The sequence below is a fragment of the Delphinus delphis genome, chromosome 15, assembly GCF_949987515.2.
Source record: "Delphinus delphis chromosome 15, mDelDel1.2, whole genome shotgun sequence".
NCBI classification, from domain to species: Eukaryota; Metazoa; Chordata; class Mammalia; order Artiodactyla; family Delphinidae; genus Delphinus; species Delphinus delphis.
Genome location: NC_082697.1, coordinates 71209704 through 71237353, shown reverse-complemented (window position 1 = coordinate 71237353; position 27650 = coordinate 71209704). Strand labels below are relative to the sequence as shown.

General features: G+C 41.4%; 1 protein-coding gene across 3 annotated transcripts in view; it reads left to right on the top strand.

Annotated features, from left to right (window-relative positions):
- XPO6 (exportin 6) overlaps positions 1 to 27650 on the top strand; it is a 107364-nt gene that overhangs the window by 46706 nt on the left and 33008 nt on the right. For all 3 annotated transcript variants that reach the window (XM_060031970.2, XM_060031969.2, XM_060031968.2), the window contains exons 7-10: positions 8611 to 9064; positions 12345 to 12471; positions 18518 to 18627; positions 27320 to 27428. In XM_060031970.2, coding sequence (XP_059887953.1) covers positions 8611 to 9064; positions 12345 to 12471; positions 18518 to 18627; positions 27320 to 27428 — 800 coding nt within the window. The remainder of the gene's footprint in view (positions 1 to 8610; positions 9065 to 12344; positions 12472 to 18517; positions 18628 to 27319; positions 27429 to 27650) is intronic.

Here is a 27650-nt window from a genome sequence, read left to right as displayed (position 1 = left end):
TTCCTTGCCCATCAGGAAGGTGGCACCTTCAGCTTATGACTGCTGTCCCTCCTGGCTTATTTTTCCCTTTTTCTCATATTTCATGGCTGTATTGCTCATGCTGAGGTTGGTATGAGCCTGTGGGCATGATGGGTCTGCTTTGCAGTCATGCAGGGGTCAGGTCATAGGAGGTGGGTGGCAGCCCGAAGGAGGGGACGTGGGCATGTGGAGTGCTTCTTCCTCATGGGCTCAGGGAAAAGTCATCTTGGCCTGGACAGATTGGGAACCAGTGTGCAGTAATCAGCATTGACTTTACAAAAGTTCGGATTTATTTGATCAAGTGTGGGCATATTTACAGTGGCCATTAAATAGTTTACTGGTGGCTAGTTATTGTCCATAGTTATATTAATATCTGTTTCAAAAGTCAGAGTGCAGTTCACCTAAAAATGGCTACTTTCAAGGATGGATGGAAAGAGGAAATTGTGTCTGAGCAGGAACTTTTCACTTCTAAATGGCTTCTGTTTATGTTAAATGGTCACAAATTCTTTTCAAGTAGAGTACATCCTGTGAAATGACACATACTACTTCCTCTACTGTAAAGGTTGATGTGGCTAATGAGAAGTGTTTCCTCATCTTTCTCCTTTACCTCAAGGAAATAGGCTGTTGAAATCAGACATCTCTGAGCCCTAGCTGTTTCATGTAGCCTGTTGTTAATATGTGGAAGTTGAAATTCTTGCAGAGTTGCTGTAGAATTGAAAATACATCATGAAGTTTTGAGGACTGCTTACAGTTTACTAATTTATTTCAATTCTATTTATCATACTTGGATTAAAAACTGTTAGTCATTTGTCATACTTCTTAGGTTAAAAACTATTACAGAGTTCTAGAGTATATTAAAAGCCTACAGGAAATTGAACTTTATTTGTATTTGGTGGCAAACCTTCATTTTCAAAGTGGATATTTGAGGTGACTTAGCAGATTTATACTTTGCAATATTTGAATGATTAAAGAAAAAATTGCAAAGATGCAGAGATTTGATTTTTGAGTATACACCTTGGAATCTCTTGCAGTTTGGCTGATCTTAAAATTTGTCATCTCAGGAATTCCCTGGTGGTCCAATGGTTAGGACTCCGTGCTCTCACTGCGGAGGGCCCGGGTTCAATCCCTGGTGGGGGAACTAGAATCCCACAGGCCGTGTGGTGTGGCCAAAAAAAAAAAATTTGTCATCTCATTTCAATAGTAGTTTGCAAAAATTGGTTCTTTTGATAGTTGAATACTATCTTAGTATCCAGGTTAAGTGAGCAGCAGCAGTTTACTTTAGTAAAACTTGTTTTTCTGACATCGTTTTCCAGTACCAAAAGTTGTGAGTTTTAGTTGGCTTCTTTCAGGTACATGTTCTGAGCTAACTCAGTTGATACTTTGATAGACTTATATCCTGGCGGCCAGGTTGGAGAATATTAGATAATACAAATCAAAAATAAATGCTTGACTCTTTCATGTTTTGCCTAGGTTTTGTTTATGAGGTTAGGGGAAATAAAATAAGAACTCAGTTGACATTCCATACAAACAAAACCTAAAAATATGATGAGTGCTTTTTGAGAGTTGCCTCTTAGACACTATTAAAATTTTTGAAGTCTTGAATTTTAGTGTTTGAGAAAAAGCAGAATAAATTGAAACTGGTGGGGGGGTGGACTAGGGAGTTAAATAAGCTTTTAAGTTGGTACGCTTCCTCTTTTAAAAAAAAATTGCATGTTCACTTGTTAACTCTCTTTGTGAGAGTTGTGAGTGAAGTCATCAGATCTTGCTTCACTATATGGGCAAAAATGCTAATGATTTAATCAACATTTATTTTGATGCTTTTGCTCAACTGCCTTTGTGCCCTTAAGACACCAAGTTAAGTGGTAAAATGTCTAGAAAATTCTTTAGCTCTCTTGACTGTGAGTTCAGTTTTATGGAGGAAATTCTGAGAAACCATAGGGCCCAGTGAATAAACTCAGATAATTCCTAAACATACCCCATCAGCAGTCCCTGCCAGACTCTCACTGCCCTGCCCAGCTACCCATCAGACTTGGCCCCGTGGGCTTTTGGTCTCTTTTCTCATATGTTTTCTTGTAATGTCATTTTCTGTCTGATCACTTTCAAAGAATAAAACCCAGGGACTAGTCCCTCTGACAACTGCTCTAACAGTCTGGTTATAGAAAAAATTTTGACAGGTGTGTGTAGTTCATTTCTCAGAATAGTTCCCCAAATTATTGCCTCATCTCTTAAACTCACCTCACTAGACCAGAATCCTGTGAAATTGATGATGGTTTTCTCTCTTATTTACAAAAAGGAAGCTGGGGTTCATGGCGGGTAACTTGCCAGAGGTCACATCACCAGTGAGGGGTGGGACAGTGACGTGAACCCATCATTCCCAGTCGAGGTGCACTGTCTTTCTTCTAAGTTTGCTGTCTCGGTCACTCTCACCATTTCTGCCTGCCTCCTCCTTCCCCTGGTTGAGTCCTGGCTCGCTGCTTACTTGGTTTACCTTCTCTGACCTTGGATGTCCTCTCTGTAGAAGAGCAGCTCTGCTCTGAGGAGTGAGTGAGGGGAGGTGTGGATGTACCGTCTGTATGCCGTGGTGCGGCTTCCTTCTTTGCTCGTGCAGCCTCAGCCCTCTTCCTTAGTTACTCTCCTCTTGTCCTTGCTTCTTTTTGCTTGGAAAATGGGAAAAAATGTGAACAAAACGAAATTACATAAATACTGTAGTTCTGAGCTAGCTTTGTTCTGTAATAAAAATTAAGGGGCCATATCGGTCTTGCACACATGGTATTTAGTTTTAAATATAGATGTGTATATATACTGGCGATGGAAAGTGTTTTAGGGTGAAGATGTCTTAGCCCTAATTGATTACGACCAGTTTACGCCTTCTGGTTTTTTCCCAGACTCTTTATAAGATGCACATGTTCGTGTACTTGCAGATCTTTTCACCTGTAGAAAAATGGGACTTTGGATCACAACTCTTTTGATCTTGTTTCCTCCTCCCAAGGGTTCCTTAAAAAGAGTTTCTCCCCATTTTACTGGACTGAGGCTACAGTTAGGTCGGAGGTTCTTAGTTGGGGTGATTTAGCCCTGCGGGGGATATTTGGCAATGTGGAGAAACTTCTTGGTTAACATAACTGAAGAAAGAGTAAGTACTACTGGCGTCTGGTGAGTGGAGGCCAAGGATGCTGCTAAATATCCTTCAGTGCACAGAACAGTAAAGAATTATCCAGCCCCAAATGTGAATAGTGCTGAGGTTGAGAAACTCTTAGTGAATGTAGAACTGAATAGAACACATGTGGAATTTCAATAAGTAAGAAAAGAAGAAAGCTGAGGGGATCTTTGTATGAAAGCCCATTACAAGTGTTCCAGCCATGTCTGGGTTACTTCCAAGTCAGTAAATGCCCCAGAGTAGCCTACGTACTACTTGGGGCATGGGTGTCTGTTGCCGCCAGGGCCTGGCCCAATTCAGGGACGATGAAGTTGGTCACAGGTTTTTTAAAATCGAGGAGCCCTCTTACAAGTCCTCTTTATAATCAAGAGCTTGTGAAAGCTGTCTCAGCATAGCTTTGGAAATGCTGCAGCATGAAGCAGGGTCTCTGTTCTGTGGCGATGCCTTCACTTGGATTAAAATATAATTTTGGGGCTTCCCTGGTGGCGCGGTGGTTGAGAGTCCGCCTGCCAATGCAGGGGACACAGATTTGTGCCCCGGTCTGGGAAGATCCCACATGCCGCAGAGCGGCTGGGTCCCTGAGCCACGGCCGCTGAGCCTGCGCGTCCGGAGCCTGTGCTCCGCAACGGGAGAGGCCACAACAGTGAGAGGCCCGCGTACCGCAAAAAAAGAAAAAAAAGAAAAAATATATATAATTTTGGAAAAAATTCTTCTATGATTTACTAAAATTCCCTGAAACATTTAAAGTTGAGTAAAATAATTTTTATCGAGAAACAACATTAAAAGATACTTGTTTTGAGGGGAAAAAATAGTCAGAGATCATCCTATCCACATAAACAGGTTTTTACCTTTGCATACTCCCGTTCAGTCTTTGTCCTTGTGCTTGTATCTTTCTATAGTTTCTGTCATGGTGTACACATGCTATTTTACATGTGACTTTGGATCTTACATATTTTTCTATTTTTGAATATTAGCTTTCTGACTGATCATTTTTCTTGGCTGCATAATCTTTCCTGACCTGGCTTCTGGGAAGGAGCATAGGCTTTGGGGCTAGACCTGGGTTTTAGTTTTAGCTCTGCCTCTGACTAGCTGAGGAACATGGGGGAAATGCCTCATCTATCTGTGTTTGAGTTATTCTAACTGTCTGTAAGTGCAGATAATCGTAATACCTACTTTAGAGCTGGGAGCATTAAATGAGAATATGTAAAGTGCTTGGTGCAGCACCAAGCAAATAATAATAGCACATGAAATGGTAGCTGTTCTTTTTTTTTTTTTTTTAACATTTATTTATTTATGGCTGTGTTGGGTCTTCGCTGCGTGCGGGCTTTCTCTAGTTGTGGCGAGCGGGGGCTACTCTTTGTTGCGGTGCGCGGGCCTCTCATTGCAGTGGCTTCTCTTGTTGCGGAGCACGGGCTCTGGGCACCCGGGCTTCAGTAGTTGTGGCTCTCAGGTAGAGCGCAGGCTGAGTCGTTGTGGTGCACAGGCTTAGTTGCTCCGCGGCATGTGGGATCTTACCAGACCAGGGCTCTAACCCCTGTCCCCTGCATTGGCAGGCGGATTCTTAACCACTGTGCCACCAGGGAAGTCCTAGTAGCTGTTCTTAACATCAGTGTTATCATTGATGTGTTGCTCTCCCCACACCCCACCTTAGAATTCCATTCTGGAAAAATTCTTCTGAGCTGAAGAATAGGGCCAACTTTTTTGTTTTGTTTTTGTTTTTAAAGCCAGAATTTATTTCTATTTAAGAATGTTCAAGAGACTTTAAAAAGGCCCAAGGGCCCAACAGTGTCCGGGTTTAGTATAAGATCATACTGAGGTGGTGTCTGTTGGTTCCTCCATTGCTAAAGCCTCAATTTGATCCTGGTTGGTAAATGCCCTGATAATTCTAATAGTTGGGTAATGGTGATTTCCTCTAACTGGCATCTTTCATAAATGGCCGTCAGTCCATGAACGATGAAAAAAGCAATACCAGAAACAACCATTGATAGAAAGTTGTATGACTCAAGTGGAAAGCCACCACAGCAATTCCAAAAATCAAAATTATTAATCCAGTAATAAACAAACTGAAACGTTTGCAGATTCTGCTTGAACATCCTTCTTGCATTATTCTTTGAAACCAGGTCTTCTGATTACCAGCTTGAGTAGCTGAGATCATGATGAGTCTCATCTGGTATCAAATGCAGCTCTTTCAGAATAGAAACCAGCAAACACCTTTCAAGACAGAGGCCAGAGGACAGCTTTTTAATCTAGTTTTAACAATGGAAATTAAACTCTTATTAATAAATCACAAAATCCTCATTTTAATGGCTGAGGAGATTGAGGCTGAGAAACGTTAACTACTCTGTTCATATTAATCCAACATTAGTATAAGGCAGCAGTTCTCAATAGGTCTGGGGACCCCTGGAGGTCCCCCCAAACCCTTTCAGGGTCCCAAAGGTCAACGATGTGGTCATAAAAATACTAAGACATTGTTTGTCATTTTTATTCTCACTCTTCTGAGTATACCGAGTAAAAAAAGCTCATTCAGATTCCACATTGCAGTTAACCTTTAAGAAATTAGTACTCATCAGATTTTAGTATTAGAATAGCTGCCGTTATCTGAAAAGGCCACTTCCTTCTCTTTCAGTTGTATATCTGTGTGAAGCTGGGTTCTCGTCATATACTTCAGTGAAACAACATTGTACAACAGATTGGGTACAGAACCAGATGAGAGAATCTAGCTATCTTCTTTCAAGCCACACAATAAAGAGATTTCCAAAAATGTAGAAACAGTGCTATTCTTCTCACTAATTTTTTGGAGGGCAAAATATAATTTTTTCATTTAAAAATGTTATTTATGCTAACATGTAATGGGCTTATCATTATTAAATGAATTAAATATTTGAAAAATTCTTAGTTTTAATTTCTAATATGACAAATATCAATAGAAATAACCTACATAAACAGAAAGAAGCTTTTTGCTGTCCTCAGTGATTTTTAAGAGTGTAAAGGGGTTTTAAGACTAAAACATTTGAGAACTGCTGCTATAAGGTAAAAAACAAAATGTAAAAATTTACCCAATATTCCACCATACAGAAATAACATCATTCCAGACCTCTCTCTCTACATAAATGCAGTTAAAGGTAGATTAAACTGAATAAAAGGACCAAATGGTATCGTATCATATATTTTTTTTTTGGTATCATATATTTTTGCTAAAGACTATTCAGTTTTAGTTTTACTTGAATTTAACAGGAAGTATTAAATGGAAGGAATTGCTGACCTTGAGATGCTTTTTCCACAAGGAATATTAGTTTGTAAAAGATATCTCCAAGGATAAGAAAAAAAGATTATGAAAACCAATTTCTTACTACATATTTTCATTTTAGACCATATATTTTGAGACTCTGTGCTTGTGAAAGATGAGAAAGTTAGTTAGCACACCCTTCTATAATTCCTCCATTTGTTTAGTCTTGATTCTGTATTTAATTCAGTGCTTGCATTAGTCCCTTTGCCACAGCTTCACCATTCTGTAATTCTTTTCTATTTATCTCTTTATTTGCATGGTTTCATCGTTCAGTTGCTCCCTAAGAATTTGTGGGCAATATATTATTTGAATTTTTGCATGTTTTAAAAAAATGTCACCTTCCTTTATACTCAAAGGGGACCTTTGGGTTAAGTCATTCTTTGCCCCAGAACTTGTAGATACTGCACCACTGTTTTTTGGCTTTGACTGTTACTGTGAAGTCTGAATTCGAGGTTTTCTCCTTTGTATATGTGCCTTTTCTGCCTACATTCCCTTATTACTGAAGTTTTTGTATTGATTACTCATTTTTTTTCTTGGGGCTGAATAAGCCCTTTCATTTTGTATAGTGACACCTTTATTTCAGGAAAGGCTTCTTCTTGTTATAGTTATGAATGTTTTTCTTCTTTTGTCTTCTCTAAAATCATTTTATAGCCACCCCCACCCCCAATTTCATTTTGTGTGATTTCCTTTAGTGTTTAGTGCTTCTCAAAAATTAAGCAAGCGTAAGAATCACCTGGAGAGCTGGTACAAGCACAGCTTCCTGCCCCTGCCCACCAGGTTCTACTTCAGTGGGTGTGGGTGTTGCCTGATCATTTGTATTTCCGACAAACTTCCAGGTTATGTTGGTGATGCAGGTCCACAGACCTCACCTTGACTAGCCCAGTAGTTTCAAATTTTTGGTCTTTGGACCTGTTTACTCTTTTTTTTTTTTTAATTGAGGTATAATTGACATATAACACTGTTAGTGTTAGTTGCAGGTGTACAAAATAGTGATTTATGTATATTTGCAAAATGATCACCACAGTAAATGTAGATCCATTACCACACATAGTTACAAATTTTTTTCTTGTGAGAATTTATTTTACGCTACTAGCAACTTTCAAATATACAATACAGTATTGTAAACTATAGTCACCATATTGTACATTACATCCCCAGGACTTATTTGTCTTACAGCTGGAAGTTTGTACCTTTTTACCACCTTCACCTGTTTCGCCCACCCTGGACCCCTTTATTCTTTTTTTAAAAAAAAATTAATTAATTATTATTATTATTTTTTGGCTGTATTGGGTCTTTGTTGCTGCACACAGGCTTTCTCTCTAGTTGTGGTGAGTGGGGGCTCCTCTTCGTTGCGGTGTGCGGGCTTCTCACTGCGGTGGCTTCTCTTGTTGCGGAGCACAGGCTCTAGGCGCCCGGGCTTCAGTAGTTGTGGCATGCGGGCTCAGTAGTTGTGGCTTGCTGACTGTAGAGCGCAGGCTCAGTAGTTGTGGCACACGGGCTTAGTTGCTCTGCGGCATGTGGGATCTTCCTGGACCAGGGCTTGAACCCGTGTCTCCTCCATTGGCAGGTGGATTCTTAACCACTGTGCCACCAGGGAATTCCCTGGACCCCTTTACTCTTAAGAATTATTGAGGTCCTTAAAGAGCTTTGTGGGTTTTATCTATTGGTATTCAAACTGAGAAAATTTGGAAATATTTATTAATTCTTTTAAAAGTAACTGTGATGAACTCAGTGCATATTAACAAATAATACATCTTAATGAAAAATAACTTTTCCAAAGCAAACAAAAACACTTACTGAGAAGAGCGGCATTACATTTTTGTAAATCTCTTTAATATGTAGCTTAATGATAGATAGCGTTTGCTTTTTCTCTGTTGCTTGTAACTTGGCATGTAACCTCTGGAAAACTCCGTTGTACACTTGTGAGATAATAAAAGTGAAAAAGGAAAATAACATTCTTTTAAAAATAGTTTTGAATTTGTGAACCCCGAAAAGCGTCTGGGGGCTCTCAGGGGTCCCTGGACCAAACTTTGAGAACTTCTGCTTTATGCTAATGCTTGGTTTTTTGTTTTTGTTTTTTGTAAGGAGAATTACTTAAATTGGTTTATAAGAGATTTGATAGTGTGTATCTTAAAAGCCTTTTGTGTTTCAGGCGACTTACTGAGTAACCTGTTGCAGAGTCCTAGTTCAGCCAAACTGTTGAATCAGCCAATCCCCATCCTTGATGTGGAGAGTGAGTATATCTGTTCCCTGGCCTTGGAGTGCCTGGCCCATCTCTTCAGTTGGATTCCTCTGTCTGCCAGCATCACCCCGTCCCTCCTTACCACCATCTTCCACTTTGCACGCTTTGGCTGTGACATCCGGGCCAGAAAGATGGCATCAGTTAACGGCAGCAGCCAGAACTGTGTGTTGGGTCAGGAGCGCGGCCGGCTTGGGGTCCTGGCCATGTCCTGCATCAATGAACTCATGTCCAAGAACTGTGTGCCTATGGAGTTCGAGGAGTACTTACTGCGTATGTTCCAGCAGACTTTCTACCTCCTGCAGAAAATCACCAAGGATAACAATGCCCACACGGTGAAGAGCAGGCTAGAAGAACTCGATGAGAGGTAATGAAAACAGGTGTGGCATCGGCTGTGCCCTGAGAATGGGCCTTGACTGTTTATCACGTTGCGCTGCATAGTGTCTGTAATCCTCTTTGGTTTCAGAATCTGGGGCTCCTGGTGAGGAACGGAGAGGTAGGTGTGTACCAGTAAGTCCAAGCTTAGCTGGAAGGGCTAGGGTGGTTAAGGGAAGCGAGTCGAGTTGGAAAAGTTGTGAATTGTGTGAATTGTGTAGGTTGGTTGTCTTCTTTGCCCGTCCACCTCCTGTCCTCCCTTCCACCCTTGTCCGCCCTCTCCTCACTCTTTGCCTGCAGGTCTGAGGTGGTGCAGGAACTGGGACCGCTGCTCATGCGTAGCCAAGCACAGGAGAGGAGGCCCGTGGAGGTACAGGAGTTACACTTGCCCTTCCTTGCTTGGTGTTGCTTGTTGGTTCTTCCTGTTTGACTTTTCTCAAGTGAACGTCGTGCAGTGTATAGGAATGTTGTCACTATTGTGAGTTTTACACTGATGACAAGAAAGGAGAGTTGTTAATGGGGCACACACCTGAGTTTCTTGGTTACTGTCCTCTTGAATGGCGCCTGAAATCACTTAGCCTCGCTTTATTAAGGACTCTTAGCAGATGGTCCCACAGTATGCTGAGGCATGGTCTCATTTATATTTCCCTTACAGATGATGTCATTTATGTATCTTACAGCTTTCATTAATATGATGCTACTGCTGTGTAAAAACAAAAGGGAAAATTGGAAGCTTATATTAAGAACATTATGTTGACTGTTCAGAGACTTTCAAACAGATAAATTGTATTGAATTAGTAAATATTTATAGATTGCCTGGCAGCAAAAGTTGTTAGTATTTTCATCAATTTTCCTTGGCTTGTTTTTGTTGTTAAGCTATACAGAGTTAAGCCATTTCTTTTTCTTTAGAGTAAGCAGCAGGATATAAAGTCAGGTGCCTAAAGTTAAGACAGTTTTACTGCTTTCTAAATTTAGCAATTTTAATAAGTTATTCTAAAGTTGAAAAAATTGATACATGAGATTATTTTGGTTTGGTTCATTGTAAACAAGCTTTGTGTGAAATTTTCTTTGTATAATCACAAAAGAACTCATAATCTGATATGGTAATATGTTGGTTTTATTTTTCATTATTTGGTAATAGCTTCCTATTTGAATTCAAAAACATCAGCATTGAGACACACAGCTTATATGTTTATATCCTTTCTAGCTTTGGTTAAGAAAGGCTGTATTTTCATATGTTTAAAAAAATCACAACAGTAACCCAACTGCTTGTACCAACCATCAGATATCAGTTGTTCTGACTTTTACTGTGGTGTAATGTTTGTTATGGCTTACATTTGGGTGGTATAAAAATGTCATCATGGATGATCTGTGTTCTGATTTTGTTACGTGTAACTTTTGTGCTCTTGGTTTTATATTTTAATCCTATGCTTCCTATTGCCCTGTGAAAGCTGAGAGGTGCCTGGAAGCAGAAAGGTGACATGAACAACACTGTGTGCTTGCTTCCTGGCTCTTGGGTCCCTTACCACTAATTCTAAACAGCTAAGTCCATTCTCAGTTGTTTAGGAGCTGCTTAACCAGGTTTCTTCCTCTCTTCTCCTCTACTGCCTTTTTTTCTAACTTTCTACTGCTCATTAGCACCTGTACCAGAAGGTGGGCAAGGGAAAGAAAATGAGGTGAAATAAAATTGGAGTTTTAGCTACTGAACAGTCTTGCTTGTATTCTTTAAAAAAATTGGGTTGGAGATTCAAATAAAATTGAGATTGTGTGGTATTTGACCCATGACTTCTCCTTATTCTTTAATGGGTGGTAGGGAATTGAGTGCATCTTCCTAAAGAGCAGCAAACTGGTTGATGTCTTTGAATAACCACATAAAAATGTGTAATAGGCTGAGCGAGGAATGAGGAGTTCCTGCTCTTGAGTATTAGTGATTGAAGGCCTCAGAGAAGTTTTTTTGTACTTTCCTATCTCTAAAAACAGTTGATTAGTGCCTTACTGTTTTTCAAGTATTTGACCCCATGATCCTTATCAAACAAATTATTATTATTTTTTTAAGCTGCAAATAAGCTTACCTGTGTGTGGCGGCCACACAGATTGGCCACCCTCAGGGTGCTAGGTCCCAGAAACAATATGGGACGTTTTATTTATGGGCCAGTTTTGCTCTTCTGAGGAGTAGTCTTCTTCCCCTTTATTATCTCATACATCTTTGCTTTAAAAAAAAAAAAAAACACAGCTTTTTGCAGTTAGGAGTTTCAGAATTGCTTTTAACCATCATTCAATATTTGGCTAAGGCCCAGTGTATCTTTTATCTTTTTTAATCTGTCTCTGAAATGTGGTTTATGGAGGTATGCCCATCTCATTTTCTAATCACCTTTTGGTATTTAGGAGCTTAAAATGACAGTTTCTGAAATGTGAGAGTGATGATGTGCTGTGTATTCAATAACAAAAATATCTTATCCTTGCAGCTGTGACCCACACTCTTCTGTGAAATGATATTTGAATACAAATGAATTGGGAATTCACTGTGATGTGAAAAGAAAGAGCACTGGATTGGGAGTAGATGGTAGTCCCATTCTTCTGTGAGCTGGCTGAGTGACCTTGGGCCAGTCACTTTATCTCTCTGGGCTTCATCTCTAAAATGATGCATCAGTAAATTGTCCTTGAGTCTTGTCCAGCTCTAACAGTCCTCCTTCCTTAGATTTGACATCACTTTTAGAATGGATTGGGACGTGCTATGTTTAATTAGCACCAGGAGCCAGAGGGTGGGGAAAAAACATGAACATTAGGTTGCAAGACTGAATATATCTTACCTGGATGCCATCCCTTTCCTATAGCCTTGTTTTGATTTTTGGGTTTTTAGCACATTCGTTTTAATATTTTGGCCTCCTAGCAAAGAAAACCAGCCCTCCAGACTTGCCACATTGAAATGACAGATCATCTGCCCATGGACCTTTTGAGTACCATTTCCTTTCACTTTAATTGGGTCATAACACTGAGTTAGAAAATATGAGGACGCTAGCTTATAAGATGCCTTACCTAGATAGTGTCTGAGGATTAAAGTTGCTTTTCTGCTATGTTTCAGGTGGTAATGGAATGAAGGGTTGCCTGACCTGTAGGTAATTGTTGCAGGCCTTTATATTTTTAACTGAAAATATATTTGTTATAAATCTGTATAGTTTTGTACTGAAAGAAATTTGGATTGAATTTGAGTTCTCTTCTAGGGAGGTGGCCGAGTTTCTCATTGTCACCTTTTGTCTTCTTGTCTTCTTTAGCTACATTGAGAAGTTTACTGACTTTCTGCGGCTCTTTGTGAGTGTTCACCTAAGACGAATCGAGTCCTACTCCCAGTTCCCTGTGGTGGAGTTTTTGACACTTTTGTTCAAGTACACATTTCATCAGGTAAAGCACTGGAACTGCCCATGTCTCTCTCTTGCCACTCAAAATGTCTACTTTGTTATTTTCAGGAGAAAGAACTTCTTTATTTTATTTGTCAAACATTTATATAGTGCTTACTATATGAAGATTAACACATTTATCCTTCATAACAACCCTATGAGGTAGGTATTATTATCATCCCCATTTTACAGATAAAGAAACTGAGGCACAAAGATAACTTGCTGAGGGTCATACAGTAAGCGGTGGAGCCAGATAGAGTCTGCTCTTAATCACTGTTATGTTGAAGAAGCAAAATATAGAAAAAGTCTGACGTTAGGGCCTTTAGTTCTAGTCTGTAGCTGTCACTAAGACTACCCACAAGGACATTGTAAATAGTGAAGTTCTCAAGAGTTCAGTTTTGGTGGATCCAGTTGTTTCCCCCATTCAGCAAACGTTTTTTGAGCTTCTGTTGTGTTCCAGGAGTGAGGCCTATAACCCTTGTAAACAAAGTCCTTGCATTCACTGAATTTACATTCTGATGACTCAGTATTTTTTGTTTCTATATATATTTTAGCAGCTTTATTGAGATAACATTTACTTACTGTGCAATTCACCCATTGTAATTGTACAATTCAGTGATGTTCGGTAGATTTATAGACTTGTGCAGCCATCATCAGAGTCCAGTTTTAAACATTTCTGTCATGCCCTATCACTTGTGCCCATTTGTGTGTCTTTTTTTTTTTTTTTTTTTTTTGTGCAGTACACGGGCCTCTCACTGTTGTGGCCTCTCCCGTTGCGGAGCACAGGCTCCGGACACGCAGGCTCAGCGGCCGTGGCTCACGGGCCCAGCCACTCCGCGGCATGTGGGATCTTCCCGGACCAGGGCACGAACCCGTGTCCCCTGCATCGGCAGGCGGACTCTCAACCACTGCGCCACCAGGGAAGCCCCTGTGTGTCTTTTTAAAATAAGCTTTTTGGGGAGCTCCCTGGCGGCCTAGTAGTTAGGATTCGGGGCTTTCACTGGTGTGGTCCGGGCTCAATCCCTGGTCGAGGAACTGAGATCCTGCAAGCATTGCAGTGTAGCCCCCCCCACTCCCCCCAAAAAAGCTTTTTGTTGAACTATCATACACGTATGGAAAAGCACATAAATCATACATGTGTAGCTTCGTGAGTTTTCCCAAAACGAACAAGACATGTGACCACCGAAGTCAAGAAGTAGAACATTACCAGCACCCCCAGAAATCCCCTCATGTCCTTCATCACTCCCCACCACATCCTCCCCAGAAGTAACCCCAGACCTGACTTTAATATCCCAGATGAGTTGTGCCTGTTTTAGAACTTCTCTAAATGGAAGCATACAATGTAGATTTGTTTTGTCTGACTTTTTTCATTCAACATTATGTTTGTGAGCTTCATCTGTGTTGTGTGTGGCAGTAGTTTGTTCTCATTGTTTTATAGGAAGTCATTAGAAAAGCCACTCCAGTGCTGATTTGGGCCACTTCCAGTTTTTGGTGGTCATGAATTATGTTGCAGTGAATATTCCTGTGTCTGCCTTTTGATGTACATACGTAGCTCTTTCTGTGTATGTTGGTATATTACCAGGAATGAAACTGCTGGGTCAGTGAGGGCATCTGATTTTACAAGCAGTCTTTTTTGGTTGTTTCAATCACTGATGTTGTAACTTAATGAGGCTAGAGGAGAGGTAAGGGTGGAGGCTGGGAGGGGTGTGTGTATGTAAAAGGGGATTTGGAAGGGTGCGGATGGAGGAGGAGGATCAAAGGTTAAAGAAGTGACACGATGTCTGATAGAGGGGCCGATGTCTGATAGAGGGGCCGGTGAGTGCAGAGCAAGAAGGAAGCACGCTGATCTCACTAGGCCTAAGAAGGGATAGAAGAGGTGATGAGATATAGGAGGGTGAGGATGTAGGAGAGAAGCATCAGAAGTGGGAGAGATTTGAGATGGATCTGGAGAAATCTTAAAGGGGACCAGGAAAAAAGGAAGGATTTGATAGATACCTTTGAATAAGTGCAGCAGAAACGAACGAGAGATAAGGAGCCAGTGCTGGGGGCAGAAGGAAGGGTTTGTTTGGCAAACGGAATGAACCGTCTTCCGATTTTGCTCCCTGTGTAAAATGGGACCTTTTTAGTATACGTGGTGTAGAAGAAAGCTAAAAAGTGCTTTGAAGTATGCATGTCTGATGCTTCCTTCTTTGGATGTGGACCCAAAAGTTCTGTGTTTGAGCTCTGGTTATTTCTGTTAGGTCTCTGTCCTTGGATAAGTCTTTTAAATTTCCTAGGGAGATAGACTGCAGTGGGCATCTTTCGGGTCTTTCCATATTCATCTTCTGTGATTCTTTCACTAGAATCCTACGGGTTCATTTTCCATTGAACCGAGAGTGGTGGTTTTATATATTTATATATGTTTTAATTACATACTGGGGGAAGAGATAGATTGGTCATGAGGCAAACAGCAAGCTTCTGTCTTCCTCCCTCACCAGCGGGTCACTGTCAGCTGAGCTCCCTGTGTTCTGCTGGCCTCCTGTGTGAGGACTTGCATTTCTGGGTGCAGACTCTGGGCTGTGTGGGTTGGTGGCCTCGAGGTGCAGGCAGAAGCCGATTCTGAGCACTGGCCAGAGGGGCAGGAACCTGGAAGGGGCTCCGGCGGAAGCTGCCCTTTGCTGGAGAGGCAGGGAGGGAGAAAGCTGGCAGGGCACACTCTAGGCCCAGGAGCTGGTAGTAAAAGATTTCTTTAGGATAAGGTTTAAGAATAAGAAATTAGGGCTTCCCTGGTGGCGCAGCGGTTGAGAGTCCGCCTGCCGACGCAGGGGACACGGGTTCGTGCCCTGGTCCGGGAAGATCCCACATGCCGCGGAGCGGCTGGGCCCGTGAGCCATGGCTGCTGAGCCTGTGCGTACGGAGCCTGTGCTCCACAACGGGAGAGGCCACAGCAGTGAGAGGCCCGCATGCCGCAAAAAAAAAAAAAGAATAAGAAATTAAATTGCTGTCAAGAGAGAGCTTTAAGTTCTCATCTGTTCATTAACAGCATGTTCTTCCTTTATCATAGCTAAGTTCTCTGTAAAGTGGGAAAATGTGTCTTTTCTCTTGTTTAGAGGGTTATTCTCAGTGTACTTTGCCTTTTGTTCCTACAATTCATGGAAATATTAATCCTGGTCAACATTTTTTTTTAATTTATTTATTTAATCTTTGGGTCTGTTGGGTCTTTGTTGCTGCGCGTGGGCTTTCTCTAGTTGCGGTGAATGGGGGCTACTCTTCATTGCGGTGCACAGGCTTCTCATTGCAGTGGCTTTTCTTGTTGAGGACCACGGGCTCCAGGCACGTGGGCTTAAGTAGTTGTGGCTTGCGGGCTCTAGAGTACAGGCTCGGTAGTTGTGGCGCACGGGCTTAGTTGCTCCGCGGCATGTGGGATCTTCCCGGACCAGGGCTCGAACCCGTGTCCCCTGCATTGGTAGGCGGATTCTTAACCACTGCGCCACAGGGGAAGTCCCTGGTCAGCATATTTTTAAAGAATAGTAATAAGATGAAGATGGTGGTAGTATCTTCCTGTAACCATTTTCTCTCTTCCGTTTATTTTCCTGCAGTTTTTCTTTCACCTAAGTGTCCTGCTACAGTCCCTCCAGCCACTAGTGCTCACCAGGTGTTTGCCTCCACCACTGCTGAGCCCCTGAGGTGTCTGTATAAACATATGGTTTCTGTCTTCCGGCTCCTTCTCTTGCTGTATCATTACCAATTCCTTCTTGGTCTTGCAGTTTCCATTTTGCCCCTTCTTCTTAAAACATGCCTGAGATAGTATGGCATAGGGGGAAGGGTCTGGACTGGGGGAGTCTTACGATCCACAGTCTAGTTCTGTTTTTGTTCTTTATCTTGTCACCTTGGGCAGATGACTTGACTTCTGGTTTCTTTGTCTGTGAAATGGGAGGAAGAAAGACATCTCTCCGCTTTCCAGGACTGTTGTGAAGATCAAATAGACCTATGCAAATCAAAACAAACCACTTGGAGAGAAGAGTAGCATCATTAGTTTTTTAAAGGAACTTGCCAGGATCTTTAGTGACCAACCAGCCCTGGAATCTGAAAAGTAAAAAATCTGAGTATGGGTACATTTTAAAAATGGGTCCATGAGGGCTCTGCAAAGTTGTATGACTCCAAAAGTGCAGTCAGCGTATTGCCTTTATGACCTTAGCAGTCTGTGCCCAGAGCAATTGTCAAAGGCCAGACTGTGGGCAGTGCATAAGGCCTCACAGTGGGGCCTGTAGAGATGGATGTGAATGGTAGTGTTTCAGGTCCTACAGAGGGTGTATTTGCCCAACTTTTTTTCCAGCCTTGAGCCACACAGTAAATCCTCAATTCAAACGCATGAGAAAGACATGTATAATTGTAAACTCCTTTGACATAGCCATAACACTTGGATTTATATGGTGGCTTTTCTCAAAAGCACCTCCACGTGCATCGATCAGTTATATTTTTTGGTGAGGGATCTGGTAGGTATTTATTTTCAAAGCAAGGAAGGGCGGCTGGGTGACCTCCTTACTGGAAGCACAGCAAGCCAAAGCCAGGACAAGACTACATCTCCTGGCTGCAAGTCAAGTGCCTGTCCACAAGCTACCCATATTATTTCCACACGGCTTATTGTTTTTTCTGCTTATTCTTCTGGTTCATTTTGTGTTCTGAGGATGGCCCTGCCAGTGGTCCTGATTGAGCTGTAGCATAGCAGTCCAGTTCCAGAGCTGCCCTGTGGCTTGTGAGTGGGGTCTGCCACGTTTTTTTTTTTTTTTTTTTTTTTTTTCTGTACGCGGGCCTCTCACTGCTGTGGCCTCTCCCATTGCGGAGCACAGGCTCCGGACGCGCAGGCTCAGCGGCCATGGCTCACGGGCCCAGCCGCTCCGCGGCATGTGGGATCTTCCCGGACCGGGGCACGAACCCGTGTCCCCTGCATCGGCAGGCAGACTCTCAACCACTGCGCCACCAGGGAAGCCCCATGCCACATTTTTTAAGTTTACAGTTTTTCTGTCTCAGACTCAGCCTGGGTACACCACCACCGTCATTGGTAGTTATCTCTTGGACAGATTCCATACATGCCCTTGTAAACTTCTGGATTTCTTTGGCCCAGAGATGGAAGGAAACTGACTCAAGAAGATGATGGTATTATTTCTTTCCATATCTGATCCTGCCATCAAATATGTGGTTCAATGAAGTAATCACAAGTAAAGCCAAAGAGTTCTTGTAGATAGCAAGAATTTGAGTGGATATATAAGGGATTGGGGAGCCACAGATGAAACTGAATATGTGTGAGAAGGACTAGATGTTGGAGAATATAGTGCTTGGATTTTGCATGAAATAGAATCTCAAGGCTCTTGAGAAAGTTGATCAGTGCAGTGGTCCAGGCACTAGGACCCTACAAAGACTTGCTCTTTTCTCCTTACTTTGTCCTTATCGACACCTGGTAAGAGGTTGCTATTAGCCTGTTTGACACATCTACTTTGCAGATGAGCTAAAGCCTGTAGGTCAGTCTTAACGAGCTCATTTTCAATCTGTTATGTAGGAAGACTGCAGATGTTACTTTCCTAATGTTCAAATGTGTAAACTTGTCACTTTGGAGCCACTGAAACTTAGTTTTGGTTTTGTAATAGTATGTAGTGGAAAGAGCATTGGCTGGGGTTAAATGGACCTGTTCCTACCCCTGACCTTGAACATATCTCTGGATCTCAGTTTCTTTTTCTCTAAAACAGATTTGAATTGGATGATCTGTAAGAGCTGTCCGCATCACAGTCTCAGACTTTAAAACAGGTGTTCGCTCGGCTTATTTTGTAAATTGGTTTGCCCTGCATAGTACAGTATCTCCTTAATGATGTGTTCCATGGTACCCTTGTCTTGTTAGGTTCAACAGGGCCCAATCGTGAAGACCGAATAAAAGACACCAACTGTGGTTACCAAGAAGCCGAGGGAACCTAGGCTTATGGTTGTAGCATTCTGGTGTATGTAAACACTGGTGGGTGTGTTTCTAAGGAGTAGTTGCATTAAGTAATTTCATTGTCTGGATTTCTTTTGCACCATAGCCTACTCATGAAGGTTACTTCTCTTGTTTGGATATCTGGACGCTCTTTTTGGACTATCTGACAAGTAAAATTAAAAGCCGTCTGGGAGACAAGGAAGCAGTTCTCAACAGGTAAACCGCAGAAACATTTATAAGCAGAAATAAACATTTTTGTCAGTTTTTCTTGTGGCCTAAAGAGGCAACCATGCAGTCAGACCTCTTTAGTGAAACTGAGTCATGTAAGCTGTTTAGGTAGTAAAGCCATTGAGCATTTTCTTCTTTCTTCCCCTTAAATATCTCATTTTTTAAAAATACATTTTTCTGGTTAAAAAAATAATATGTATTGTTAATTTTTTAGGTATGATAATGTTTTTGTGGTCCCCATCCTTCCCCATGGCCCTTATTTTAGAGATACAACCTGAAGTATTTATTGGATAAAATGATATATGGGATTTGCTTTAAAATAATTCCCTGGGGGGCTTTCCTGGTGGCGCAGTGGTTGAGAGTCCGCCTGCTGATGCAGGGGACATGGGTTCGTGCCCCGGTCCGGGAAGATCCCACATGCTGTGGAGCAGCTGGGCCCGTGAGCCATGGCCGCTGAGCCTGCGCATCTGGAGCCTGTGCTCCACAACGGCAGAGGCCACAACAGTAAGAGGCCCACGTACTGCAAAAAAAAAAAAAAAAAAAAAAATTCCCTGGGGATAGAGGGGGAAGTGGGTTGGCCATGTGTTGATAATTGGTGTTGAACTTAATTGATAGGAATTTGGGGTTCATTATAGCCTCACTCCTTTTGTATGTGCTTGAAAATTTCCCAAATAAAGTAATAAATACTTGTCAGGAAAAAAATATTTATTTTAAAAACTAGCAAAGATAGAAAAATATAAAGAAAAGTTATCTATAATCCCGCAGTCCAGAGATAGTCATTTTTGTACTTCTAATTTTATTTTAAAAAACAGAAAATGGGGAAATGTTTTTTTCCCCACGTTTCTCAAGCCCATTTTTTCTTGTTTGCAGGCAGAAAGTATGGTTCCTGTACACTGTGGTCGTTATATATCTAATTATTTGAAGCTAATATATCTAGAATGCTCAGCACATTACAGATGCTCAGTAAATAGTATTAGTGGTTGATGGTGGAGATAGTGAACGCCTCTCCCCCAGAAATGTGCCAAATGGAGGTGGTGAGGAGACCCCCCCAACTGGGGAGAGTTGGACTGAGCCTCTAAAACCCTTTCCATTGCTGAGGTTTTATGTGTTTTTAAAATTTGAAACAGTATTTGCATTCCAAGTTTAGCATTTGCACTTTCATTCCCAAAACTATTTTTGTGATTGCAAAATAGCTTCCAGCTTGTTATGGTGTCAGGTCACATGTGGTTATGGGTAGTTTATTTGTGTGTCAGAAACCTTCTTACACAACAGTGGATCCTGTTTTTGTGAATTTGCCAACTGTGAGTAATTGTGTTGTTGAATGAGATTGTTCAAAGAAAAGACACTTCCGCCAAATTCTCTTTCTTGTATGCTGAGCAGTTGCATCCTTTGGTTCTGGGACTGTGCCTGATTTTGCTATATTTAAGTGGTAGATATTCTTTCATATATCTCAGGCTTGTTGGAAGAATAAACTGAGGACATACATGATTAATATGAAAATGCTTTTTAAAGCACAGTACAAATGTGCTTTAGGTGTGGAGAGTATGGTTCCATTGAGAAAATATATACTTGTGCAGACTGTTGCACCAATAGAAGGAGCAGTGGTGCAGTTTAAATTTCTTTTCTGCTTCATGGCAGCAGTGTTACTTTTGGTCAAGTTATATAGTAATCACATTTCCTCTTGCAAAATGAGCATACTAATACTGATACCTCTTTTGCAGAATGGCTAGGATTCAAGGAAATTGTATATAAAATACCTGGCACACTATCGATCACGTATTAGGCACTCAATAAATGGACATAGTAATGAGTACACAGTAATAATAAGTAATAGAAGATGTTGCTGTTACTTGACTGAGGTGGTGACTGTGGAGTTAAATGACAGGGTCCCTGGATAGCAAAGACTTTCAGCCCACTTGCAGATATTGTCTTGCCTGCCTAGGCATCTGTCATCTGTTGTCACAGTTGTCAGTGGTTCTTGCTGACCACTTTAAACACTAGGGGTGGGATGATTTGGGAAATTGGGATTGACATATATACACTATTGATACTGTGTATAAAATAGACAACTAATGAGAACCTACTGTGTAGCACAAGGAACTCTACTCAGTGCTCTGTGGTGACCTAAATGAGAAGGAAATCCTTAGAAGAGGGGATATATGTATATGTATATACATTCATGTATATGTATACATATATACACTTTGCTGTACAGTATAAACTAACACAATATTGTAAAGCAACTGTACTCCAATTTTAAAAAAAAGCACTAGGGATTTTTCTCATTGATCATTTGATTATTATCCTAAATAAGGCTTTCTAATTTTTCATGACTTTTTTTTTTCAACATACATGTATAACACTTTCATGCCTTTAAAAAACAAAAAAACCCCAAACCTTCAAAGCTTGTCTGTGGTTTATGCTGTTAAATGGTAACCATCTTCTGGGGAACTGCTTGTCAGTCAGACACCCTCTAGTGGTCTAAGGTAGTAGACTACAAAGAAGGGTGTAGTCTGCTGAGGTGTGCAAAGAAAATAGTTGAACTTTAACTTAACATGTTTTTCCTTTCACCTCTTATGCTTACACAAGTGTGCACTGAAAAAAATTTATTCTTAAAATTTATTTATTTATTAAAATTATTTATTTTTAAAATAAATTTATTTATTTATTTTTGGCTGCGTTGGGTCTTCGTTGCTGCGTGCGGGCTTTCTCTAGTTGCGGCGAGCTGGGGCTCCTCTTTGTTGCGGTGCGTGGGCTTCTCATTGCGGTGGCTTCTCTTTGTTGCGGAGCATGGGCTCTAGGCATGTGGGCTTCAGTAGTTGCAGCACGTGGGCTCAGTAGTTGTGGCTCGCGGGCTCTAGAGTACAGGCTCAGTAGTTGTGGCGCACGGGCTCAGTTGCTCCGCGGCATGTGGGATCTTCCCGGCCCAGGGCTTGAACCCGTGTCCCCTGCATTGGCAGGCGGATTCTTAACCACTGCGCCACCAGGGAAGCCCTGAAAAAATTTTAAATGAAAGTCAAACCACTGCTCTAGGTTATATTAGAGATCCCAATATATTAGAGATACACTGTTTTGCAGAAGCAACTGATAAAGAGCACTGGCTACAGATAATTACCACATTCATTTTAATGAAGAGCATGTAAATGCAATCAAATGTTTTTCAACTGAGAAAATGTATCTGAAAGAAGTTGGGGGGCTTTTGTGGCTTGAGCCAGAATTTCAGAAGCAACTGATCTTGCAGGAAGTAGTCAAGAATGTTTTCTTGGTATCTTAAATGTAAAACGTAGGTGTGGTTAAGTCACAGAGACAGCATTCAGTTCCTGTCCCTTGTGGTTTAAAGGTTTTGCATCATTCATCACAACAAAGTGATAGGCATTGTAGGCTATGAATTTAGAAGCACAAATGTACATGGATTTATTTTTGGTCCTAGGAGCTTGGAAATTGGAGCTCTGCATGTTCCTTGTTCAGTGAGGATCCTCAAGAGTTTCTTGGTCAGAACTGGTGGGGACTTAGAGAACTTGAGTCCCAGTGTTAATGGAATAAATGTTCTGTAACATACCCAACTGAACAAAATTGCTAATGGGGTTTACTGTTCAGGTTTGCCATTTTGAATCTGTGGTGTGGGAAGACCTAAATTTCAGTCTCCTTCTCCTCTTTGTACTTTGGGAATGGTTGTTCCTACTTTACAAGTTGTTGAGCAAATTAAATGAACCAGTGTGTGTAAAGTGCCTTGGCTGACCGTAGGTGTTCAGTAAATAAGTATTGGTTCTCGTCCCTTTTCTCTCTCTCTTACTCCCTTCTCTCTATGCTTGTCAATGCGAAGGGAGACACCTGTGTAGAAACTTATTTTTACAGGAAGATGAGGAAACCTGAAGTGAGTTAAGCAACCTGAAGTTATTGAGTCATGTCCTGTGAACCCCTTTGTCATGAAAGTACTGGCAAGTGCTGGCCATAGACCTGCCAGGGATTCTGGGTGACTTTCAATTGGACTATAAACAAATGTGGGTAAGCGTGAGAAAAATTGCTGCCCTTTTTTTCTAAGTGGGTTTTTCTGCTAAATAGAGAGGAAGTGCCATTGTGACACATGGCATTTTGATACAGTTAATAGAAGGTATTAACTAGGGTTGTACCAGGGCTTCAGTAGCTTTCTAGCTCTTGCTACGAGAAATTCATGCTGTTGACTGCCCCAGAGAGCAAGGGAATGGAATCTTAGTTATTTCATTGAGTTGAAAAAGCTATCCAGGACTGTGCTTCAGTGCTTCATAGTTATCTGACTTGTAGTTTTGTTTATGTAGTCCCTGCGTGTTTATTCATTTGTTTGTTCTCTTGTTCTTTCATTCATCATATGTTTACAAACACCTACTATGTAGTCACCTTGTGACTACACAAGGTATATGTATAATTTTATTTAACTCTCAGAAGAAGTTGAGGTGCTTTTGGAATCACATTTGTGGCTTGAGCTACCCAGGTCTATGGGTGTATTTACATTGTATATTTAACCATGTAATGCTATAAGTTTCTCTCTGAGCACTGCTTTAGCTTTATCAAATTTTAATATGTTTTATTTTCCTTTCCATTCAATTTAAAATATTTTGTAATTTCTCTTGGGTTCCTCTTTGTTTTTTAATTTCCAGATTTTGGGGATTTTCCATATGTCTTCTCATTATTGTTTTCTAGTTGATTATGATCTGCAAACACATTTTGGGTGATTTCAATTCTTTTCAATTTGTTAAGGTTTGTTTTATGATCTAGTCTTCTTGGTGATTGTTCATTGTGCACTTGAAAAGAGTGTGCATTCTGCTGTTGTTGTGTGGAGTGTTCTAGATATGTCAGTTAGGTCAGGTTGGTTGATGGTGTTCTATATGTTGTCTTTATCCGGTTTGTTCTATCAGTTACTGAGAGAGAGGTGAATTCTCCCAGGTATAATTGTGGATTTGTCTACATCTCCTTTCAGTTCTATCAGTTTTTGCTTCATTTATTTTGAGACTGTTGTTTCACACAAGTTTAGTTTTCCTTTTCAATGTATCTATTGAGTGTTTGACTATATCTCTTTATGTGAGTTTTTTAAGTGGTTGCTCTGTATATTAAAATACATATACGGGCTTCCCTGGTGGCACAGTGGTTGAGAGTCCGCCTGCCGATGCAGGGGACACGGGTTCATGCTCTGGTCCGGGAAGATCCCACATGCCGTGGAGTGGCTGGGCCCGTGAGCCATGGCTGCTGAGCCTGCGTGTCCGGAGCCTGTGCTCCGCAACGGGAGAGACCACAACAGTGAAAGGCCTGCGTACCGCAAAAAAAAAAAAAAAAAAAAAAAATATACATATGTGTGTGTGTGTATATATATATATATATATATATATTTAATTTTTCACGTTAACATACTACCACTTCAAGTGTGATATAGGAACCTCATCACCATATAGATCTTTTTGCCCTCCCTTCTTTGTATTGAGGTTGCCATATATTTTACATCTGTGTACATTGAAAACCCCATCAGACAGTGTTCTGTTTTTGCTTTCATCCAACATTCATATTTTAAAGATCTTAAGAGAAACAATAAGCAGTCTGTTGTATTTACCAAGAGATTTGTCAGTTCTCTTGCTTTCCCTTCATTCTTGAAGTTCCAGGTTTCTTTTTCATTATCCTTTATCTTCTATTTTAATCAGCTCGGGGTGCCATAACAAAATACCGCTGACTGGGTGGCTTAAACAACAGAAATTAATTTTCTCATACTTCTGGAGACTGGAAGTCATGGATCAGGGTGCTGGCAGATTTGGTTTCTGGTGAGGGCTCTCCGTGGTTTGCAGACGCTGCCTTCCCTCTGTGACCTCACATGGCCTCTCTTCTGTGCATGAACAGGGAGTGGGGGAGAGTGAGCACACTCGCTCCTACTTCCTCATGTCTCCTCCTCTTCATATAAGTGGATTAAGGCCCGCCCCACCCTTATGGTCTCACTTAACTTTTATTAACTTTTATAGGCCTTGTCTCCAGTACAGTCACACTGAGAGTTAGGGCTTCAGCATGTGAATTTATTTATTTATTTATTTAAATAAATTGGGTCTTCGTTGGGTCTTCGCAGCATTGGGTCTTCGTTGCTGCACACAGGCTTTCTCTAGTTGCGGCGAGTGGGGGCTACTCTTCGTTGCAGTGTGCGGGCTTCTCCTTGCGGTGGCTTCTCTCGTTGTGGAGCATGGGCTCTAGGTGCGCAAGCTTCAGTAGTTGCAGCACACAGGCTCAGTAGTTGTGGCACACGGACTTTTAGTTGCTCCAGGGCATGTGGGATCTTTCTGGACCAGCAACTGAACCCATGTCCTCTGCATTGGCAGGCGGATTCTTAACTGCTGCGCCACCAGGGAAGTCCCTCAACATAGGAATTTTGAGTGGACACAGTTCAGTCCAAAACACCTTCCAGCTGATAGAACCTCATGGAGGATGGTTATAATAGCTGCTTTAAAAATCTTCGATAATTCAACATCTGTGTCATCTGTGATAATCTTGATTTTCTTTCCCTTGACAAATGTTCAGTGTCTCCTTTGTTTTGGTATGTCAGTTAATATTTTGTTGTTTGTTTTTTTTAGGCCGCACCGTGCGGCATGCAGGATCTTAGTTCCCCGACCAGGGATTGAATCCGTGCCCCCTGCACTGGGAGCTTGGAGTGTTAACCACTGGACTGCCAGGGAAGTCCCTGTCAGTTAATATTTGGATCCCTTTACCTGTTGTTCTACCAGCCTTAGGCATGGCTTCCATCTCCACAGTCACCTTATAGTCAAAGATGGTTGCTGAATCTAGACATCACACCTGTGATTCAGGCAGCAGGAATAAGAGGGAGAGGTTAGACAAAAGAAGCTTTCCCAGAGGTCCCACCAGATGACTTCTTTCCATGTCCTTGACCACTGAGACAACACAGATGATAACTGTGGGAAGCAGCTCCACCACTAGGGCTAGCGGTACAAAGGAAAGAGGTGTTGGTGTCATTAAAATGTCAAATATCAGAGGGACGGCCCCCATGCTGCTAGAGCTCAGATCTCTGAGGAGAGGGTATCACCCAACTGCCACAGGAGCTCAGAGGAGAGGCCCCAGGGAGCTGGGACTTAATCCTTTGAGGAGAAGATGTAACCTGGCTGCTGCTAGCACCTCTGAGAGTTCGTGATGGGGCTGGTTTGGGGAATGTGGAAGCTGGAACCAATTATTACTGCCAGGTGACCATTGTTGGGGTGACACTGGCCAGGACAGCAAGCCCACAGGAAGAATGGGGTCCCTTTGCCCCTCCTTCTGCCTTCCAGTTTTCCTCCAGTGCCCCTGTTGACAGAGCCTAACAGGCAGAGGAGAAATGTGCGTTGTGTAGTCTGAGTCCCAGCATCACAAAACGTGGAGAGTGGACTGGCACTGAGAGCTGAATAACCAGCCTGCCTGGTTTGCCTTGTGAGTAAGACGAGGTCTGAACTTCTTGTAGAAACATTTCAGGACAGGCAAGCATTCAGGCTACTTGATTTGTTCTTGAAAATTAGTGGTTTGTTGGCCCTTGTGGTAGCAACTGTCACATAGAACTATGGTGTCTTCTGAGTTAGGTTCTTATCACATGTGGGAAATATCCAAGCCTAGGGCTCCACATGTTTCTTTGAGAAATTATTCTTAGACATAGATCAAAGGGTCATTGTTCCCTTAGGCTTTTTCCATCTCTCCTTTTAGGTTTTAAGTGTTCTTACAAATTGACTAGAATTGAGGTTTTCTGGAGTGGGTGGAGCAGGCTCCAAGCCTGTTGGTGGTTTATGCGTAGAGAGAAGAACATGACATGTTGAGTTAGGGAGCTCTGGGTTCAAACCAGCTAGCTTTGTGACCTTGGGCAGTTTATTTAGCTTCTGTTAATTGTAGTTTCCTCATCAGAAAAGTACCGATAATACCACCTACCTGTCACAGTTGTTAAAAGGACTGAATCATTGAATTAATAGATATTTATATATAGTACTTACAATTCTCAGGGCAACCACTGAGAAAAAAACTTTAAAAATATTTGGTAAAAGAAATGGCAAGGGAATTAAAATAGCACACTAGAAAATATCTATTTAACACAAAAGGAGGCAGTACTGGAGGAATTGAGGAAGAAAAGATATAGAGAAAACAAATGGCAGAATGGCAGAAGTAAGTCCTTTATTGGTAATTACATTAAATGTAAAGGATTAACTTCTCCAGTTAAAAAGCAAAGATTGGCAAAATGGATTAAAAAACATGATCCAACTACATGTTGTTCAAGACACTCACTTGAATTTTAGACACAAATAGGTTTAAAGTAAAAAGATAGAAAAAGATATTCCATGCAAACAATAACCAAAAGAGAGCAAGGGTAGCTATACTAATATCAGACAAAACAGACTTTAAGACAAAAATTGCTACCTGAGGCAGAGAAGGACATTATATAATGATAAAAGGTTCAATCCGTCAAGAAGGTTCAATCCAGTATGTTCTGTGCCTGGAACATAGTTAAATAAATAAACAAACACCCCTGCTACTGTTCCACTCTCACATAGCACTTGCAAAACCATAAACTAAGTTTAGTTTAGATGCTTCTTGTGTATGGTGATCCAACACAGACACCATTCCCTTCACAGTACAGGAGGCTTTTTTGAAATCCTAGGCTAAAAGCCTCCTTTCATCTGATGTTGAATTTCTCCCTGCCACATAGGTACGAAGACGCCCTAGTCCTCTTGCTCACGGAGGTGTTGAATCGAATCCAGTTCAGATACAACCAGGCCCAGCTGGAGGAGTTGGATGACGAGACACTGGATGACGATGTAAGCAGCACATCCTAATTGACCTTATTCATTGTCATGCTGTGGTATGAATCGAAATGGAGCCTTGGAACCCGTGGCCTTTTGCTCTGGAGATTATTTTTAAGCCAGAGTGGTCTTATGATTTGAGTTATGCATTTGAAATTTGTATCCGACTGGTCTCTTTGGGTTCATTAACTGTAAAAAAAAAGTTTTACAGGCATTTACCTCTATGGACTAGAGAGG